At 41.3% G+C, this 21,879-nt stretch overlaps 1 protein-coding gene across 3 annotated transcripts in view; it reads left to right on the top strand.

The window, feature by feature from the left end:
- Window positions 1-4,453, top strand: part of SPRYD4 (SPRY domain containing 4) — a 60,171-nt gene extending 55,718 nt beyond the window's left edge. The window contains exons 1-2 of one of the 3 annotated variants that reach the window (XM_075199523.1): window positions 1,142-1,298; window positions 3,214-4,453. In XM_075199523.1, coding sequence (XP_075055624.1) covers window positions 1,187-1,298; window positions 3,214-3,752 — 651 coding nt within the window. In that variant the 5' untranslated portion in view covers window positions 1,142-1,186 and the 3' untranslated portion in view covers window positions 3,753-4,453. Of the gene's footprint in view, window positions 1-1,141; window positions 1,299-1,326; window positions 1,478-3,213 lie in introns of those variants that run through there. The other 2 variants (XM_075199524.1, XM_075199525.1) reach the window with 2 other exon arrangements.
- The last annotated feature ends 17,426 nt before the right edge of the window (window positions 4,454-21,879 follow it).

The following is a 21,879-nucleotide window of genomic DNA, read 5'->3' as shown; positions in this document are numbered from 1 at the left end:
AGAACTCATGATTGCATGGAGGTAACAGAGTATTAGGAACTCATGATTGCACATGGGTAGCAGTGTCAGAAACTCATGATAGCTTAATGGTAGCAACGTGCCAGGACCTCACCATTGGGTATCAGTGTCAAGAACTCACGATTGCACACTATTAGCAGAGCATGGGTGCTCCAAAGTTGTCGATCACATGACAGGGAGCTCTCTAAGCTCTCTGCTGCTACAGTGTTCAGAGAAGATAGCACTTGGATAGTGTCAAGATTGCACATGGAGGAGAGCAGGGTCCAGAGCAGCACAAGTCACAGGTACTGGGACCCTGGCACCAGATAGTTTCAGTTACTACCCTGGCAGTTGCACCTATGCCTGACAGTTACCATAACAATTTAAGGTAGTGCCAAGGTCCATATGGGCAAATTTCATACCACAAGCCCAACTACAGAATAGATATATAAGTAATATTTTTGGTACCCTGCTTATAGGATGTACTTATCTGTGTCACAGAAGGGGGATGAAAAGCCAACTCCATGGGCCTCATTTACAGTTGAACAAATTCTGTTATGAACATACATGTTAAAATTGTTGCAAATAGTGTACTTATGTATAGTTGGATGCATTCTGGTCTCAGAGCTTATGTGTAAAAATTAAAAGTGTACTTGTGTGTGTGTGTGTTGAGTCCATAGGACTCCATCGCCACTGGAGAAGACACAGTGGGTCCATCACAATGCAACGTGCAATAGCCACAAAGGGGTCAGTTCCTCCATTTGCAGGCAGTGTCATATCTTGTGTTTTTATACCCATACATTTGTATCATTAACATGTTCTCTCTGTATCCTACATGTTTTTTTTCCTATGAAATGAGTGCATTAACTTGAGCTGTTTTAAAGTCCTAAAACTGCCAGTATGGAACATATGCAAGAGTTGGAAACATTGCAACACCAGCTTCCTATCTCTCCCTCATTTCCTTGCCTCACCCATCGCATCCAGCAGATGATAGAAAACACCAGTGTTAGCAAACAGAAGCTACACTACTTCCATTTCTATTATATGTAACAGATAATTGGTCGCACATTATTACTTAACTATAGCACAAGCTATTGGTTATCATGTATCAGTACGAAGGGGTTTTTTTTTGTCACTTCCACGGTAAATGTAGAAGGCGTCACGTGGCGCCGAAAGGCAAAGTCCGCCCATGTCCAAGATGGCGTCGCCCATGAGGGCAATGTTTTTGGGTAGTCGTACTCTGAGATGTCTGCGGGTAACAGGCCTGCAAAGGAATTACGTCCCCGTCATCTCCAGGAGGGGTAAGAATGAGTGAGACAGGGAAGAGGGGGCAATGACACCGGAAGTCCGTGTACAAACACAGGCGCGGTGATGTCTCTATCACATGAAGACAACATACAGCTCTACAGCTGGAGTAGGACTAAGTCCAGCATACATGATGGATGTTGTAGTTCCTTCCAGAACAGCTGGAGGGCCATAGGTATTCTTCCTCCACTATGTACTATAGCTGCCAGCGTCCGCAGGAACAGGATTTCATGTCTGATTTGCCCCTGACAGTGTATCAAATACTTTGCCCCTAAAAGTATATAACACTTTAAGGGTACTGAATTAATGTTAATAATGAGGAATTGATTTTTTGATGCCCTAATCCCATCTGTTCAGTAGAAAAGAAAAACACTTATTACATTGGTAAAATAGTAAAGTGAAGTACAGTAATATAATTAGATCATAAGCAATATAAATCTAGATTGTGTTTAAGTGTAATAAAGCTTGTAGTTTTTTTGATAAACTGATAAGAGCATGACCATTTTTGTTCTGCATACTGGTCCAAGTTTGTACATGTATAAATACATTCTTGCTATACCTTAAAAATACATTAGTAGCATTGCATTGAAATGGCATGAACGTATATGTTTTAGGTGAGATTTATTCATCTGAAACTGAATGAAATTAGTGCACATTGTGACTAGATAAGGAAAGTATTTTTTATATTCTTAGTCATATACAGGTGCCGGATTAACCCAAGGTCTAACTGGGCTATAGCCCAGGGGCCTCGGACATCCAGGGGGCCCTTCAAAGTCCTCAGCAGCATTATTGATTGGTCCGGGGGCAGGGGCGCCCCCAGCCCGATCAATGCTGCTGAGCACTGTCAGTGCAGTCTTCCGTCCCCGACGCTCAGTAATCTGCTTACTGAAGAGATCTCGCGAGAGTTTGTGAACTCTCGCGAGATCTCCTCAGTAAGGAGCTTACAGCGCCGCGGAAGAAAGCTCCGCGGAAGAAGGACTGCACTGACAGGTAAGTGCTTGGGCGGCGGCTCACATTGGGGGCCTCACGGGGGAATGGAGGACCCCTTAGCCCAGGGGCCTCCATTCCTTTAATCCGGCCCTGGTCATATAGTGAATAAATGAACAGAAAGACCACACAAGCCTTTGTCTTCTAATGCTCTGCACCTTCTACAACTGTACAACACTTTTTAAATCTGTACAGACCCTTATGAAATCATTTAAAAGTGTTGTTTACTAGCGATTGTGTGTACTTAAGCCACTTGAGCTTTCCTTCATGGAGGTCAAAGGAGGAAACTCCTTTGACTTTAATGAGTTTGTTTGACTTCAGCTGAATGTAAAAAAGGTGTAGTGGGCCGCTTCTGAAAAATGTTTCGCATTGCTCCTAATCGCAAGTGTGAACACAGGTGTGTATGGTGACATTGGAAACATTGTGATCCAGTTTCACCCCCCCTTTTTACAACCTTTTAAAACAGCTAGTAAAAACATGTATTCTGTGTCCATTAAGAGGATTACTGACAGGAAGTCTATTGTGCGTAACAGAAAATTTCCCCTTACTATCAAAACTATCCCAAATATCTTCATGTCTGACACTTTGCTGAAACTTTTTTTTTTTTTTTGTAATCATAAATAATTTTTATTAAAGTTTTAAGAGTAAGGGTAGAGGGGCCCAGAGTGGGGAGCAGACATAACATTGCATATCAAACCACACGTTGCTGAAACTTTTACAAGTATGTAGTGGTTCTTTTATGTAAGCAAACTTATATTTTTACATTTATGACTCTTTAAACAGTTAATAGACTTCCATAAGCTCCAAAACGAATATTAATAAAAATATTTCTAGATCTGATGATATTATCTTAATTGAAACAGATTCATATTTTTTTCTTTGTGCAATTATACTAATTTGGAGTTTTCATTTTCCTCATTACAGACATATCATTCAAACTAGATGAGAAAACGGCTCATAGCAGTCTGGACCTGTTCAAGAAGGACACAGGGGTAATTTATCGCATGCTAGGCATTGACCCCTCGAAAATCCCCCAAAATCCTGAACGTTTCAGAGAATGGGCTGTTGTACTCGGAGACAATCCAATGGTCGGTGGTCGCCATTACTGGGAGGTTACCGTGAAGAAATCCAGTGAGTTCCGCATAGGTGTGGCAGATGTTGACATGTTTAGAGATGAATGTATTGGAGTCTGCAGCCGCTCTTGGGTCTTTGCCTACAGCCATAAAAAATGGCATGGTATGATAGTAAATAAAACAATCCCCATCATCAACATTGGCCATCCAAGCATAGTGGGTCTCCTGCTGGACTATGACAGTGGAAAGCTGAGCCTGGTGGACTCTGAGAAAGGATCCCTTATCCACACTCTCCTTGCAGACTTCCGAGGTCCTGTGGTGCCTGCGTTTGCCCTGTGGGATGGTGAACTTCTTACCCACTCAGGCTTAGATGTCCCTGACAAGCTATAAAGCCATCAAGTATTATAGTAAAAGTGCCTTTCCAGCCAATATCATATTCTGGCATTAAACAGCTCAACCGTTATTATCATTTGTGGGTGATGGACATTCAGCTTCCTGCTAATATAATATAAAAAAAAGTTAATGTTTAAGCTATGGACATGTACCGCTTTGTCTTCTTCACCTATAGTCAATATCAATGTAAATATTCCAAGCATGGAAATCAGACAGGTTTGCTAGTTCTCTATCTTATTGGAAAAGGTAAATCGCAATACAGACATATTTTGATGAACCTATGTACAAGTCTGTAAACCAACAACAAAAAAACACACATGCAGAGTAGATGCTGAGATTTCAAGAACTTGAATATTATTTTCCATTTCATCTGTTTTTTTTGTCAGATACACAATTGATGACTTAGTAGATTCAACTGTAGAGTGCGGCCTTTTTTAAAGTGTTATTTGGGTGAAATACATTACATAGAAGTACTGTAGTTAATAATCTGCATGATTTTCACTACTTCTTAAATGAATACTGCTTTCCTCGCTCATCTGTGTAAAACAAGTAAGAACAAAATGTTTGATGTGTTAAGGAACTATTGCAATACTCTTGAATTATAAAAAATATAAATGTTAGAGAATTTTGCCAAAACAAATGAGAAGCTTTCTTGGCTATTCTTTTTAAAGTGTTATAATAAAAGTTTTATTCAACCACTTGCTTTTCATTCTTCCATGTCTTGTTTCCTCTCCATGGTGGTCCTATACGTTGGGTATCTATGATCTGGTCATGTACAGCTCAGTGGTGGCCTCCTATAGGCTATAGTAATAACCTGCAGGTAGTAATATCACAGTGCTGCAATGACCAAACACCTTTTCAGTAAGCGTTGCTTCAAAATATGGCTGTATTCTGGTTTGTACATTGTGTGATGCAAAAAGTTTTTCTTTTTAATTTATAATACATGCAGTCCTTTGGGTATTAATTTATAATAAATGAATCAATATGCAATGACCCCATATTTACTATACTACTAACCATCTAATAAAATGTTAACCACAATAGTTTAAATAGTCACAGTGGTGCTGTCTTTCACATCAGTTATATATAACTCAAGCACAAAGAATGTTGTAGTGTAAGCAGTAAGACATAAATGTCAGCTACACTTCTAGTTCTTAATAAAAACAAGAGACACATTCCTTTAGCAGAAAAGAATGGTGGATAGTGGTAACAAAGGACAGCTGCATCCACCATGCAAATGTCACAATTCCTAATACTGAAATAAAAATATGGTTAATGATAACCTGGGATTGCTGCTACTTAATCACACAAGTTACACTCCTATCTTAAATTGTGACTATTTCTGATTGTAATAATAAAATGACTCTTCCCAGGGAGTGGATAGCCTGTAAGCTGCCTCCACTCTGGATCCTGGAGCTGAGGTGTGCAACATGTGGGCTTCCCTCTCCTATGCCAGCGTACAGTCTTCTCGCCTATGAGATGGAGAGAACAGCTGTTTATGGGTATACTTGTTTCAGAACGTGTGTATCTAAGTGAAAGAGAAAAAGGCACGCTACTTTAAGTTAATGAAATGTGTACAAGTGAATAGAATCATTTGAGACGGCAGCCAAGGACAATTGAGACCAAAGTGCATGTGCAAATAAAAGACAAATGTCCGGCGCTCAAACAAATATATAAAAATCCCTATATGTCAGCATATACATAAAGGACAATTTAGTGCACAATATAGCTATATTGGGATTAAGCTCACATGTCAACATCAAGGCATTTCCTGTTCCTAAGCTAGTGATACAAATTTATATTCAGGGTGTCCCATTTAAAACCTTCCCCTGAACCTCCTAATTGAGTGACCTGTTTATATATAAGCATTCAATAATTACTGCTGCATTTTCATCAGCTTATAGGTGGGGTCAGTTTTTTGTTGCTATCTTTCAAAGGAAAAAAGTGGATGTTTGTGTTTTATTACTTTACCACTATTACTGAGAAAAGGATTTCCAAGGGGAAGTTCAATTAGTACATTAAATATACGGTTAGTACAGTAAAAATTTCTGCTCAGTTTTGCTCGTAGCTCTATAATGTGCAACCAAAAATGAGCGACTATTTCACTAAAAAACAATATGCACAAGGTGTTTCCAAGGCCATTCCGGAGACACATCTTGCATATTTTTTTTTTAACTTGCATCTTCTCCTATGACTAAGGGGTAAATGTATAAAGCTGAGAGCTTTCGATAGGTTTGAAAAGTGGAGATGTTGCCTATAGCAACCAATCAGATTGTAGTTATTTATTTAGTACATTCTATAAAATGACAGCTAGAATCTGATTAGTTGCTATAGGCAACATCTCCACTTTTAAAACCTACCGCAAACTCTTGGCTTTATACATTTACCCCTTAGTCTTAGAGGGAGATGCAATTAGCAAAAAAAATAAATGCGATTTGTCTCTGGAATGGTCGTGGAGACCCTTCGCATGTATTTTTTTAGTGAAATATCTGTTCATTTTTGCTTGCGCCCCATTGAGCTATGAGCAAAAATGAGCGGATATTATTACTGTATCAACTTATCCCTAAGTGTTCCACTGGAAAGTCTGTGCAACATTATACTTGTGGCAGCTGTAATTATAAATTATCTTATGGACAGGCTGACCCAGATACCCTTTGTGCAGCATGTGAGATGGAGTTCCGTGTTCAATGTTTTCCTGCAACTGCATTTGTTGCCCTGGAAAAGCTGGATTGGGTTAAGTCTCTAGCAACTTCTATAGCCGAACTCACTCAGGTAATGTCTCAGACCAAAGAAGTAGGTGATGCTTTTCCTTTTCAAAATGCGCCATAAATTCCGTCTTCACAGCCTGTACCGACCACTAGTGTGGCTTTCCAGACAGTGGCTGGTCTGGCGTTATCATTAGCTGAATCTGCTCAGGGTCTGGTGAAAGCTTCTTTCTTGTTGGAATATCATCTTAGCCCCCCTATTCTCTCTAAGTCAGATCTTTCTTCAGATGAAGAAGAGTAGTTGTTCTTCGAGTCGGAGGGGGAAGACAGATATAGTGTAGAGGATATTTCTAAGACACAAAGTTGGATGATTTGGCTTTGGGGAACCCAAAGTGACAGATCTTTTTGACTTTTGTCTTTTTGATCGTCGGAAGAAACAAAAAGTTTGTTTTCCGCCATCTCGGCTTTCTGAAATTATTTCTGAGGCTTGTCAGAAACCCAATAAATTTCAGATGCTGGGGAATTTTAAAGTTCTTTACCCCTTACCATCGTAAGAGTTTTAGATGGGAGAATTCTCTAACAGTAGATCCTTCTATTGCTTATCTAAAGCCACGGCTTTACCGATAGGGGAAAAGCTATGCTTGGAGACATTACGGACAAAAATGTGATTTTATTCTTCGATCCGTATATGCTGCAGCAGGGAGTTTATTCAGACCAATTATGTCTATGGCCTGGATAAACAAGGCCGTTCAGAAATGGGCGGCAGCCAGTCTTCATGATAATAGAACTTGTGCTGATTAGTTATTGTTCCCTGATGGATGCCTGCATCTTTGGATGCATTTTCTCTGCATTCCAAACTCTGCAGTTTTATTTGTGGCTAGGCGTTCTTTGTGATTACGATCCTGGTTGGTGGATGCAGGATCCAAACAAACTTTTGAGTCGTTACCATTTGATGGTGTTACTCTCTTTGGTTCAGAACTGGAGTATATCATTCAGATAGCAAAGGGAGGAAAAAGCTCTTTCTTACCCGTTCGTAATATTAAACCGAAGCAACCTAGGTTTCAGTCTTTTCGTTCCTTTGGACAAACAAGAGCAGACTCTATTAGAGGACGGGCTTCTCCCTCCCAGAAGATTTTCAGGCCAGACGTGGGGCACCCAAGACACTTTATAAGGCTTCTGCATGACAAGACGGTCCACCTTGTCTCTGTGGTTGGTACTCATCTTCGGCAGTTTCAGGACCAATGGTTGGCCTCAACCTCAAATACTTTGGTACAGGGAATGGTCACAAGAGACTGTGTCATAGACCATGTCAGATACCCTCTTCGCAGATTTTTTTAACACCTTCCTTCCTGCAGTCTCATAAGATAGGTGCTCAAACAGGCTATCCAGAATTTTATGTCTTCAGGGTTGGTAACTCCGGTTCCACTTCAAGAAAGCGTTTTGGGGTTTTACTCCAACTTCTTTCTGGTCCTACAACCTGGGGGGATCGTTTCGTCCAATCTTGAATCAACAAACAAGTTTGGTTCCTAACTTTCAAGATGAAGTCATTGTGATCAGTGATCGCTGATATGGAAAAAGGAGAGTTTATTGCCTCCTTAGACATAAAAGATGCTTATCTACATGCTTATCTACATGTATCCTATATGGGAAGGGCATTAGTATCTACTTGTTTTGCAGTGCACAATGAGCAAAGAGTTTCTACAAAAATTATGACCATTATGGCGAATCTTCTGCGTTCTCAGGGGATAAGAGTTGAACCTTATTTGGATGAACTGTTATTAAAGGAGTCGTCAGAGTCTGCTCTGCTTCAGCACATTCAGCTGACAGCTCAAATTTTGGAGAGACATGGCTGGATTCTAAATTTCCTCTTCTCTTTCTTGATTTCAGCTCAACAAATTAGGTTTTTCTCTGCTTCAATTTTGACACAGTGTGTCAAAAGGTGTTCCTCCAAGAGAGAACAATGTCCTTTCTGTCCTAAAGGCTTTTTGGCTAGATGGGAAGGGTCCCTTCTCAGTTGAATGAAATTGCTGGGGACCATGGCCTTTCGCGCAGTTTCATTTTAGGCCATTTTAGAGGGATCTCCTTAGTAAATGGTCCAAGTCCACCTTTCACCTAGACAGACAGTTTATCACTTTGTGTTTAGTCACATTCCAGTCGCTCATGTGGTGGCTGAGAAGAACATATCTCTCAAATGGTCAGTCCTTCCAGAGTTAGGAGTAGACCTTAGTCACCATGGATGCCAGTTGGGAGGGGGTCATAGGTCTTCTTCAGTTCCAGGGACTTTGGTCTCTTCAGGAGTCCTTAATGCCCATCAGTGTCCTGGAACTGAGAATGATTTACAGGATGCTCTTAAGCCCAGAAAGCCCCAAAAATTCCAGTCATACAGTGCAACTGCGGTGGCATACCTGCATCATCAGAGGGGAATATGCAGTGCCTTGACCATGCAGAAAACAGGACAGATCATGTCCGGGGCAGAATGCCATGTAACTACATGTTCCAGTAATATCATCTGTCTTTATCCCGGGGTTGGAGAACTGGGAAGCAGATTATTTAAGTAGAACCAGGATCTATCCGGGAGAATGGTCTCTATTGAGGAAGTGTTTGCTCAGTTGGTCTTGCGCTGAGGTCAGCTAGAGATAGATCTCATGGCGTCCCACCTTAATTTCAAGGTTCCTCAGTTCTGCGCAAGATCCAGGACTCCAAGGAGAGGTACACGGATGCCATGTCTACTCAATGGAAGTTTCAGCTGCTGTATCTGTTCCTGCCGATCCCACTGCTTCCTCGGTATTAAAGAAACTAAAAAGAGAATGGGTAGCTTTCATTCTGGTGGCTCCCGATTGGCCATGCAGAACGTGGTTCTCTGACATCCTAGGGATGGCTGTTGGTCCTCCATACCGGTTGCCTCTTCAGCCAGACCTTCTGCTTCTCTTCGGTACCCCTCTTTAAGTCATTTGGCTTTGACAGCATGGCTACTGAAACCGTGATTCTTCAGGCCAGAGGTTTTTCACATAAGGTAGTACAGACTAAGATTAAGGCAAGAATATAATCATCTTCTGCATATTACTACTGTGTATAGAAAGCTTATGTTCAGTGGTGTGAGAGTCATCATTTTCACACTACCGGATTTCATATTTCCAGCTTGTTATCCTTCTTACAGGAGGGGGTGGAGATGGGCCTCGGTCTCTCTTCTTTGAAGTTGCAGGTTTAAGCGATCTCAATTTTTGTTTCAGCACAAGTTGGCATCAATGAGAGATGTGCAGACGTTCCTTCAGGGGGTACTACATGTTCAGCTCCCCCTTTATACATCCTGTACATCCTTGTTTGATGCATACAAGCGAGGTTGGCCTGCATCTAAGCAGTCTATGGTTTGTTGGATAACAGCCACTATTTGCTTGACTTATATTGAGGCGGCTATACCAGTGCCAGCTGGTTTGAAGACTTATTCAACCAGGACAGTGGGTGCTTCGGCCAAACAGTTGTGCCGGACAGATACGTGGTCGTCGGTCCACACCTTTTCTAAATATTACAGGTTGCAGGGTTTCGCATCTCAAGATGCTAGCTTTGGGCTCAAGGTCTTATGCTGTGCTATTTCATAAGCTATCGCACTCTTAGTGGCAGCTTTGGGATGACCCAAAGGTAACGATGTCCCCCAATGGCTGGAAAGAGAAAATTTTATGTTTTTTACTTAGCATAAAATCCATTTCTCTGAGCCCATTGGGGAGACTGTGCACCCTCCCTTTACTCTAACTGGTTCTATATATATCTTTTGTTTGTCTGTTATGCCTAGTTAGTCCCTACTTTTCTGTTGGGTATAAAACTGAAGTTAGTTCTAGATGGAAATGGCTATATTGGGAAGGTGCTACATATTGAATAGTTTTAATTACTGAAGAGCCCTAGCTCCAGGTCCACCTGATATAGCCCATGGTCATAGTGTCCTCCAATGCATGCAGAGAAATGGATTTTACGGTGAGCAAAAAAATCCTGTTTTTCAGTTGAAATAGTCCTTCAGATAATACACAACTTCTGTTTACCTAAAGGCAAATTATTAAAATAGAATGTGCTCAGTAACATGTTTGATCTGCTAGAGTCTACTCCCAAATAATTGATAACAGTCATTTTTATAATAAAAATAAATAAATAAGAAGAATACTCTACAATTGGCCTATCAAAATGTACAAAAACCCCAAGGTTAGGCGATATGTGGCTTCCAGCTGGCGAGGATATTCTGATGTTGGAACTTCCACAAAAGCGGTCAACTGTAGCCATAGTGTGCCCACCACTACCCAAGATTTTTAAATACAGCATTATACAGGTATCAAATATTTTGCTGTTTGGACTTACTGTTTAATAGTATTTATTAAAGTTTTAAAAGTATAGGGTAGGGGGATACAAAAAAAGAGGTGGGGGGATACAAAGTAGGGAGCAGACATAACATGGCATATCAAACCACACAGCATAAATGTATACATATATCAGCATTGTCCACATAAAATGGAGAGATAGTCACAATATTGAATATTCAGTCAGGAGCCTGAGGGAAATCGGCTGGATCAGGGATTAAAGGGGTATACGACTCTGGAGGATGGATTAATTTGGAGCCCTCACCATCAGTTCTAAATTTGTGCCCTGCCATCCACTTGACAATTGGAGAAGATGGTGACATGAAGTATGGGACATCTAATGTTTCTATACGAAAACTAAAATGTATCTTGCAATAACTTTATGAAGGGTAGGAGGAGATGGTCATTTCCAGAGTTGTGCAATTGCCGCAATAGTGGCTACCATAATATGGCCCCATACATAACGGTGGTGTTTTGGCAGTTGATCAGGATATAAATTAAGAAGGGCTACAAGTGGTGACGGCTTTAAGGCTACTGATGTAACATTCCGGGGCGAGGTCAAATATCTCTTGCCAGAGGGGCTGCATGACAGGGCATAACCAGAAAACATGAATAAGGTCCCCCACAGCTCCACAAATGCGCCAACACAAGTTTGAGTGGTAAGACTAAATCCTCTGGAGAGGAGCCGGAGTTAGGTAAGTACGATATAACAATTTATAGAACATCTCTAGATGGTTGGTACACTTTGAAACAGTAGACATATTGCCATATATGATTTCCCATTGAGCTGGGGAGAGGGAGATATTGAAATCTGTTTCCCACTTAAGTTGAGAGGTGTGTTTAGGGATGGTGGACATGGAAGATAGGAATTAATACCAAAAAGTGATTCAACCCTTGTTGTTACCCTTAGTCAGCTTAGTGTTGAGAAGGGGTGGAGGTGGGCAAAGGGTCCGTTTTGACAGTGAAGGTGCCCGATCCAATGCCGCAGTCACAGGTATTTATAAAAATCCTTAGAAGAGCATATGTATCCTGCAACTGTGCAAAAGAGCACAGGCCCCTAGGGCCAAACAAATGGGCAAGAGAGGAGAGTCCTGGATGAGCCCAACTGGAAACATCAAAATCAGCAAGTAGCATGGACACTGTGAGGATGGAGATATTATTAGTTGGAGAAGAGAGGTCTGTAGAGGACCCTATGGGTCTGTCCCAGATTCTCAAAGTATCCACCACAGACATTAGGGAGTCAGGAGAGTGAGGTCTCAGGTGTTTTGGAAGCGAAATCAAATCTGCAATTGGGCACACAGTATATAGAGCGCGTTCTAAGTCCACCCAAGTCTTTTGGGAGGTCGGGAGAGACCAATTTCTAACTTGAGATAGGATGCAGGCTTCCTGGTATCTATTTAGGTCGGGTAAGGCTATTCCCCCACGTTTTTTGGACAGAGTCATACGTGTGTATGACAACCTGGATTAACGGCCTTTCCAGATATAGCGAAGCTTCAGTGAATGGAATGGGGACAGGAATTTCTTTGGAAGAATGTCTGCTACTTGGTGAAACCTCAAATGTCATCCATGAATTAGAAAGCTTTTGGAGTTGGTTTAATAATGGAGGATAATTAACTTCAAATATGTCTGAGGAATTAGCGGGGACATGGATTCCTAGGTATGAAATGCATTTTTCCTTCCATACATATTTAAATTTAGATTTCAGGCGGGTGTCAGGGTTCCCAAGGTAAGACCAAGGAGAGAAGGTAGGTGAAAGGGGTTTATTAGAAACACAGGTAATACAGGTTCAGGATGCAAAACTGGTAAGTCAGTAATATAATAATATATACCTCTAGAAGAGGTGGAGAGATGAGTAACTTGTGGGTTGCAGGGTTGGATACCTCTGGAGAGGTGGTGAGAGGAGTAGTCTGTGGGTTGCAGGGTTGGATACCTCTGGGAAGGTGGGGAGACGAGTAGCCTGCGGGTTGCAGGGTTGGATACCTCTGGAAAGGTGGTGAGACGCGTAGCCTGCGGGTTGCAGGGTTGGATACCTCTGGAAAGGTGGTGAGATGAGTAGAACAGGTAGCGATAATATGCAAGGCGTTACCACAGGATAGTGGAGTAGACACAGTGGGTGAGATGATCTGCGGATAGATGCGCTGGGAACTGCAGACAACAGGTAGCATTAAACTGCAGAGCGTTACCACAGGATACTGGAGTAGAAACAGTGGCTGAGATGATCTGTGGATAAATGTGCTGGGAACTCGGAGAACAGGAGCCAGGGAACAGGAACAGTAAAACAGGTAAATGCGACAGATGATCTGGCAAAGGTTGTTTGGGACAGGCAGGCTTATATAGGCCAGAAACAGGTGTTTAAGCTTCCAGCAAACGAGGCAGGTAAGAGCAGTCTAAGTACAACAGTGGCCTCTTTGGTGGACAGTGGTACTACCGGCAGGATACAATTACGGTATCTAAAAAGGTCCAACAAAGTACCTGCAGACAGGAGCTGCAGGATGCAGGTGGTGACAGAGGGCTATGGAGTCTAAGGGTACATGAATCGGTAATGCTTCAGTCTTTGTAGTGTTTAGTTTATAGTACGAAGCCCGGGTGTGTTATTCAGTATAAGATGTAACATGTGGGAGGACTCTGGCTCAGAGATAAATAATAGTACGTCATCTGCAAATAGGCACAGGCTGTGAAAGGTCCCCCCGAGACCAAAGCCCTTACAAGAATTTGATATCCGCAAATGTTCAGCCAGGGGCTCAACTGTTATAACATAAATAAGAGATAAGAGAGGGCACCCCTGTCTTGTCCCATTGGTAATGGGGAACGAATCAGATAGAAACCCGTTACTAAAGACCTTGGTAGATGGACCCTGGTATAGTGCCATGATCGCCTGTAGGATGGAACCTTGAAAACCAAATTTGATTAAAACCTGATTCATATAGACGCAGTGCAATCTGTCAAATGATTTCTCTGCGTCCAGAGACAACATTAACAGCTCAGCATGGTTCCTAAAGGCATAGTCCACAAGATTTAACACTCTTCTTGTGTTGTCTGACGCTTGGCATCCCAACACAAACCCTACTTGATCAGGATGTATGAGGGATGGAAGAATGGGACTAATCCTATTGGTGACCAATTTTGCGTATATCTTTAGATCCCTATTTAGGACAGCAATAGACCTATAGCTGTGTCAGACAGCCGTATCTTTCCCCGGTTTCGGTATAGTTATAATGCGAGCCTCTAGCATCTCCTCAGGAAACCCTGCCACAGCCCGTGCCTGTATTGAATAAAAAGACTAGTATGGAGACAAGATCTTTCTCAAAAGTGGTGTAAAAGTCGTTAATATAGCCATCTGGGCCAGGGGCTTTACCTTTTGGAAGGGTTTTGATAACCTCGGTCACCTCAATAGCTCGGGAATTCGAGAATTTTAATCCCCTGGGGCCAAAAAGGTTATATATACAATTTCTAGCTTGTTGGCCTCGGAGTTTCCGCGCCAGCATGCTCCCTGCTTTATTTCCTGTTGTGTAGAACTTATGCCGGAGGCATGAGAGAGCTGCATGAGTTGATATCTAAGCTGAGTTTGATTCTTTAATGAAGTAGAGTCATTGTTTTTATTTCTGGTCTCTAGAGTCACAATTTTAGATTCTATGTTCTCGTGCATGAAAGCATTAGCTCTCTTGAGTCTAACAGGGCCCATTTGTCAGTATGAGGTTGATTCTGAAATATGTATTATGTACATGTGAATGGAAGGTAAAGTCTTTCTCTCCAGGTGACAATGCCCGCCAGACGTCATACAAGTCCTGCTCGGTCAACAACTTACGAAATGAGAGGGAGGGAGTCTGGAGGTATAGAATTGCCGGGAGAGTAGGTTCTATCTATTGTGGAATCTAAGACTAAGTTAAAGTCTCCCAATAATATTAGACTGCTAAATTGAAATTTTTGTAGTTCTTTAAAGAAGGATTTCAGGAAGGGTATTTGTCTAGAACTAGGGGCACAAAGAGAGACTTTAGTAACCGTCTTGTTTTCCAATTGACCAGTTAAGATCAAATATCGTCCCTGCTTAGCCTCCAATTTTTGATGTAGCGAGAATGTGACCCTAGGGCTGAACAGAATGGCGACACCATTTCATTTAAGTGGGCTATTGGCTGTGTAACAGATTGGGTAATGGTGGTCTCTAAGGAGAGCTCTTGAGCAAAAATGTGTTTCCTGTAATGCTACAACATCAGCTTTGTATTTGTGAAATGTATTGAGTGCTAATCACCTTTTATTTGGGGAGTTAAGACCCTTTCCATTGAGAGATAGTAGTTTAACCATAGGGAGAGGGGTGAATGAATACGATGGACCTCACAAAACAGACATTGGTAAAATCTGTTATAGGGTTGAGAAATAGATAAGTCCATGGTTCTTGTTATGGAGATAGAGTCTGGGGGGGGGGGGGGGGGGCGGCAAGAGAAAACAAAAAAATACAAAGACAAGTCTGATCCATCTCTAGTTCAGGCATGATCCACTGTCGACCAATCCGGCTGGAACCGAGGCTGCGGTTGAGAAGAACTAGAGGCACAGATGATATCCCATCCTTTCAACAGCTGGACCCCCTCTTCAGGAGTACCGATGACATGCGTAGAGTTGTTCTTCTGTACTATAAGCTTCACCGGAAACCCCCAGCAATAAGATATATCATTAGCTCAGAGCGCAGTAGTAGTAGTGTGAAAGGAGCGTAGTTTAAGGATAGTCTGGGAACATTTATAGATCCATCAGATTATCTGTATGCTTTGCGGCTCTAGCTGCTCTCAGGAGCTGTTCTTTAATATGAAAAAAGTGTATCCGCAGAAATGTGTCCCTGGGCGCTAATCCAGTGAACACACTTGGCGTCACGAATCGGGGTCTTAGCCCTGTTTACACCACTCGGCGGTACCATATTACCGTACATCTTCCTCCTGGTCGTATGCAGCATTTTATCCTGGGACAAGCGTGACTTCTGTCTGCAGCACTGGAGGCTGCCATCTTTGGGGAGACATTTGCTAAACTTCCTGCTGAGTCTGAACACCTGATCCCATTCCCCAATTGGCTTCCTCTGCAGACTATAAAAGGCCCCACCTACACTCAGCAAGTTGCCAGTGCAACACTTCCCTAGTTCCTGGTTCCAGATCTACAGTTGCTGTTGTTTTGTTTCTTTAAACTTCCTGCTGAATACTGAGATCTACCCTTCATGTGCAGGGCCGGATTTACCGCTAGACAACCTAGGCAACTGCCTAGGGCCCAGCGGTCCACAGAGGGCCCTCCCAGGGCCGGAGGTGAGCGGGGAGTGCCCCTCCGCCTGCCATCCTCCTCTGTCCAACGGCATAATAAAACAAATTGCGGCCGGAAACAGAAAAAACAAACAAACAATCAGTCACGTGATCGCGCGGAGGCTCCCGGCAGTCTCTCCTCCTCTTTGCTCCCACTGTGGGAACAGAGAGGAGGAGAGCAACAGAAGGAGCAAAGAGGTGATGTGAAGGGGCACAGTGTCAGGATAGAAGGACAAAAGTGACAAGAGCACATACTTGGATTTATGCAGATTATTTTTGCAAACAAATTAATAAGTATTTCTACCCTGACTTAAATACTTATTAAGTTGTTTTGACCCAACTACTTAAAAAATGGGACTGCTCAGTAATTATTTAGGGGTGCCTTTTTATGTAGGAGGGTGGCCTAGCTTTATTCACGTTAGGTACGCCCCCAATGATGCAAGCCACGCCCCCAATTGTATGACCACACCTCCTTTGGTGGCAGCACATACTTTCACTTATGATTAACTATAGAGGTATATGGTAGGCTACAAAAATATAGTGCTATGGATTGTTTCATGGAGGGGGGCCTCAAACCAGTATCCTGCCTAGGGCCCCATAAGTTCTAAATCCGGCTCTGTTCATGTGTAGTCAGCTTCATCCGGATTACTGCTTCTATTCTCCCGCTGTGTACAGATCTCCACCATTACCTTTGAGTGAATTCAACCTCAACCTGCTGCGGTGTTATAGAGTTCTCTCAGCGAGTTTAACTTCATCTGCTGCCATTATATGAACTGCAAACATTAACCATTTGTGTGAATTCATCTTCATCTGTTGTTGTTATCTGAATTGCAAACCATTAACCATTCGTGTGAATTCAGCTTCATTCTACCGCTGAAATAAATAGCTTGGTTTGTTATTCCTCGTGTGGATTCACCTTCTTTGCACCAGCAAGCAAGCTCTATGAGCAAGACATTCATCCAGCCCCCCAGTTTCCACTACACTCCTGCCACAGCTAGTCCCCGGGGTCCCGAGATGGATCCCATAAACCCTATACCTCTACTTTTTATATTATTGCACCGGGAGCGGTCTTCAAAATCTAACATATTAGCTTTAAAAGAATCAAACTCTTGGCTCATAACTTTGTGAGAGTCTATTAAGGAGTTGTGAGAAGAGACAACCTCTCCCATCTTCTGATCCAGATGATTAGTGTGGGCTCTGATCTTCTCTATTTCTCCTTTGAGCTTGTGAACCGATGCTTTTATACTTGAGGTAAGCTCAGCAGTGAAAGTATCAAACATTTGCTGCATCGTACCAACCATGATAATGGCATTAGGATCAAGAGATACTGGTGAGGAAGTAATTGATGTCACTGGATCAGATTGGGAGTTGGTTCCGGTATCTGCAGGATATGGGGACTCCGGTGAAAGGGAGGTAATTTTTTTATCTTTATTATCTTTATTTTTTTTTATCTTTATTTGACGACAGAGGTTTAAAGTAACTGAAAAGTAGGAATGTTTCTGTTAGGTTTTGTTTTCCTCTGAGCCACTTTGAAGGGTACAAGTGTATAGTGAGGTTAGGTCACTAGGAATACAGATGCAGCACGGATACGTGTCTGATTGCCCAGGTAGAGCAGGAGGTAGTGTTAGATAGACATGGGTGAGATAAAGGTAAGAGTATCAATTATTAGGCATGTTGGAGTTAGGACACCCCAGTCAAAACTGCTGGGAGAAGACTCAAGGCATAATCCCACTCGACTGTCGTTTAGCACAATTCAAGGATTGCAATGTATAGCGTAGCTAGGGTTGTAGCTTTATATAGGCTTGTCTTCCAGAGATTGTTTTCAGTTGTTAACAGTGTAGTAGTGGACACTGATCATTAGGTAGCAGCCATAAATCGCATGTGTTTGTTTGACAGACTGCACAGACTGTGTACTCGCTACCCTGATGTGGACCAGCTGCGACTCTCCACAGTCACCCGCGGCTTTGCAGCTATATAACGTTATAAAAACAGACGGCGCAATACTTATCGTGTAATGTAATGTAATATATATATATATATATATAATATAAATGCTTAGTGGCGTGTGTTAGTCTGTCTGTGTGTGTGTGTAAAAAAGAAAACCAAGCTGCAGCGCCACCTGACCTACTAAATTCTTAGTGTGTGTGTAAAAAAAAATTCAGAAAGGGCTGAAATTTGGTATACTAAGATGTTTTTAATTTGTTAATTTAATTTGTTAATTGTTAAAAGTGTTTATAAAGATTTAAAAAATATATATATATATATTTCTTGAAGGAGAAATGACAGTGGGGAGTGGTTGGTGGTTGCCGGGGGTGACAGTTGGGAGTGGTTGGTGGTTGCCGGGGGTGACATTGGGGAGTGGTTGGTGGTTGTCGGGGGTGACAGAGTGAGAGGAGTGTGATACTCAGGACCGCTGAGAGAGATCCCTGTGTCTGGATAGACGTCTGAATAGACATCTGGATAGATGTGGCGATGAAAATGAAGGATGAGGTGATGGAGAAGAATGATGAGGTGGTGACATGTGGACAAAACCACGTTAAAAAAGGGCGCTTACTTCGGTAAGTAATGCTCTTCCCCTGAGGAGGCCTGGGCTATGGCCCAAATGCATGACAAGAACCTTTTTAACACCTTAAGTAGCTTGATTTGACTAGAATGCATGAGTATCATGCACGGGTTAACTTGTGTATATATATATATATATATATATATATATATATATATATATATATATATAGAATATGGTATGAAATACAAAATAATGCAAATTTTAAATGGAAATAGAATAAAAGAGTTGGACAATTAAAGTGTGAACGAAAACTACCTCAGTAGGGACATATAGGGTAAGAGAAGCCCATTTTTATTCCTGAAGTTGGCTTTTGAAAGTTGACTCCAGTAACGCAAACTAGCTCTAGAAGAGCTGTATTCACTGCACGCGTCCTGACTCATTTACTTATACACCTTGTTACATCTCATTCACATTTTAATTGTCCAACTCTTTTATTCTATCTCCATTTAAAATTTTCACCATTTTTATTTCATACTATATTCTATAAATATATATATATATATATATATATATATATATATATATATATTACACGATAAGTATTGCAATTTTTTCTACAGTGAGAGCACCCTATCTTTGTTTTATTTAGCTATATAACGTTGTTAAGAGGGGTGACACCAAGAACAGCTGGCTGCGGGAAGGCGACAGCACCGACTCTTTGAGGTGTCAGCAGATACAAGACACTGGCGGGGATCCAATCAAAACAGACAGTTTTTATTAGTGTTGAAATTGTTGCACAATTCTAATACAGGTGTAATATATAAAACTACCACTGGATGACAGCAGAGGGCTGAAACCAATAGACCGAGCCGAGCTGCAGCTGCTGTAACCCTAAAGTGACAGTATCCTGATTGTGTCAGGTATTTTTTAGACTGTATTAGGATGAGTGAGGCTACGTAGGATTTGCTCCTAAAGGAAGTTGCTACATAAGTGTAGGGAGATCTGTGGTAAATGTTCCACTCCAGTCCCACAGCACATATAGTTGCTGTAAGCTTGCATACAGGAGGAGTCTAGATTATTTCTCCCCAGCAGGACCTGCACTAATTTAGAAAAAAATAACTATATCGCACCAGGACAATCCTACAATTTCTAGGCAATGGAATATATTCATTGATATCCTTTCCATTATGTATCCATCAGCCTAGAAGTAGTGCACCCCCACAAATTCCTAGATATAAGAATTAACAGAGAACAAGTTTGTGTTTTCAGGGCACTCAGAGGATAATGGAATAAATTAAAATAAATCCAAATTTTATTAGTATACTTTAAAAAGTAATATCACATAGTACCATCATGTTTAGAGCAGTGAAATATTAAAACATGTAAATTAAATAAATGACCAAAATTAGCAATAACTGTTAAGACCAGCAGAAAAACTGCCAGAACGTGCCTTCCCTTAAATAAATAGATATTGTTTTCTTATGGGTGCTTAATTAATAATAGTGTTTCACCGACACTACATCTGTTATAAAGTGGAAGAGTTAATATTATTGTTAAGTCTTAAGGGATCGGTTTATTCAAAAGAATAACTAAACACTTTATGCAGTTGAGAATTTAATAGATGTAATGTTAGAAAGGGGAGGAGCTTTATATAAAGCCTCCTATATCATTTGCAGCAGAACCATAGGTTGTATCTATAAGTCATGCTGTATAAAAATGACTATTCCCTCATTTGAAGTAGTACTATATAACACAGAGAGCTCTATCTTCAGCCTCCTATTATATTAAGACCACAGAACTAAGTGTTCTGTGTATACGTTGTTTTTGGTAGATACAGCTGTTGCTAATAAATGAGACTGCCGTATTCCCTTCCTAGAGATAATTCTTGTATGCTTTCAATAGATCTTTATTATGTATATTGAGGGTTTCTCGCTCTAAGTATATTACTGAGCCAGCTAGGAACAGTCTATAAATCAAATGATCCCTTTCAGTTCTAGATCTTTCAAGCACCCATATTATTTATAGTCTTTATAATCAGAGGAGAGACGGCGCGTGTGAAGCCGACGCGCGTTTCACTAGACTCAGCTTTTTCAAGGCAACCGGATTAGGCGCTCCAATAGGTTATTTATAGTTAAGGAACCTCCCATTTTTTTACGTCATGTTTAACAATCACTATGGCAACTTAGGACGCTCACTAGTAACAGAATTGCAGCTCTCTTTATTGCACTGAAAGAGATACAGTTGAATCGTCACATATATACAGGATAGTGATCTTGCAGTTAGTTATTGTTGGTACCATCCAAGATCTTATTTTCGTGATATTATAACTTATTATCACTGGTGTGAGGAAACGGGGTGCTACTGGACTGAGAACTATGTAATCATCACCCGTTTCTCACGGTTTATTGTACTTTTTAATCCTTGGCCCAGTCTAAGTATATACACCAGAGCATTGGTGTATTATGTGTATTATTATTTCATGTTATTAGATACATTTTGCCCATACTATTACCTGTGATATTGTATGTAGTATAAATATAAACAATATTGCCATACTGTGTGAAAATATCAGAACAACAGCAGTCATTTTGCTTGTGCTAGCTAATGTAATTACCATTTGTCTCAAATGTCTATTGTATGGGGTGCAGCTGAGATGAGGTTTGTAATCAGAACAATGTCTGAGTTAACTAGCTGGCAGCCCATGTTAATTAGCTAGGTCTACAGATAACCTGAGAGGTAATGAGGTTAGAACTTCTACTCATATGTAATGTGCCTCCACAGTAATATATTGGTTGAAATAGCATGGGGAAATGTATCAATATGTGTCAATATAAATGTAATTGTATCAAAAGGTATCACAGACTTATATTGTGTAACCCTGCTGATATAATGTGTCAAAAGTCTTATTGTTCCATGTAAGCGTGCAGTGTCATTCCTTGATGTACTATTGTAACCCCATGTGTAGTGTATCCAGCCAAAACAGCTAATTGAGTCAAGCCATTCTATTGTCTAATCAAGGTAACAGGGACAGTATGTCTAGCAGCTAAATTGTTGACTGGGAGGCCCCTTCTGTAAAGGGGAGGTTTGAGACATTTGACCCTACTTCCTGGGTACAGAGAAAATAATATAGGGCGAGGAGAATGCCAGGGGAGCGATGCTAGTTTGGAGGATCCTGGTGTAGAAGACATCAGTGAAAAGGACTCTGGGCCAGGCACTGTGGTGCCGCTGGAGGGAACCCTACCAGGACAGGGTTGGTGTGAGCTAGTAACCCAGGCTAGGAGACACCATAACTGTTTTGCT

This window comes from Mixophyes fleayi, chromosome 2 (genome assembly GCF_038048845.1).
Source record: "Mixophyes fleayi isolate aMixFle1 chromosome 2, aMixFle1.hap1, whole genome shotgun sequence".
NCBI lineage: Eukaryota > Metazoa > Chordata > Amphibia > Anura > Limnodynastidae > Mixophyes > Mixophyes fleayi.
The sequence above is the reverse complement of the archived record's forward strand: the minus strand, read 5'-3'. Positions and strand labels throughout refer to the sequence as shown.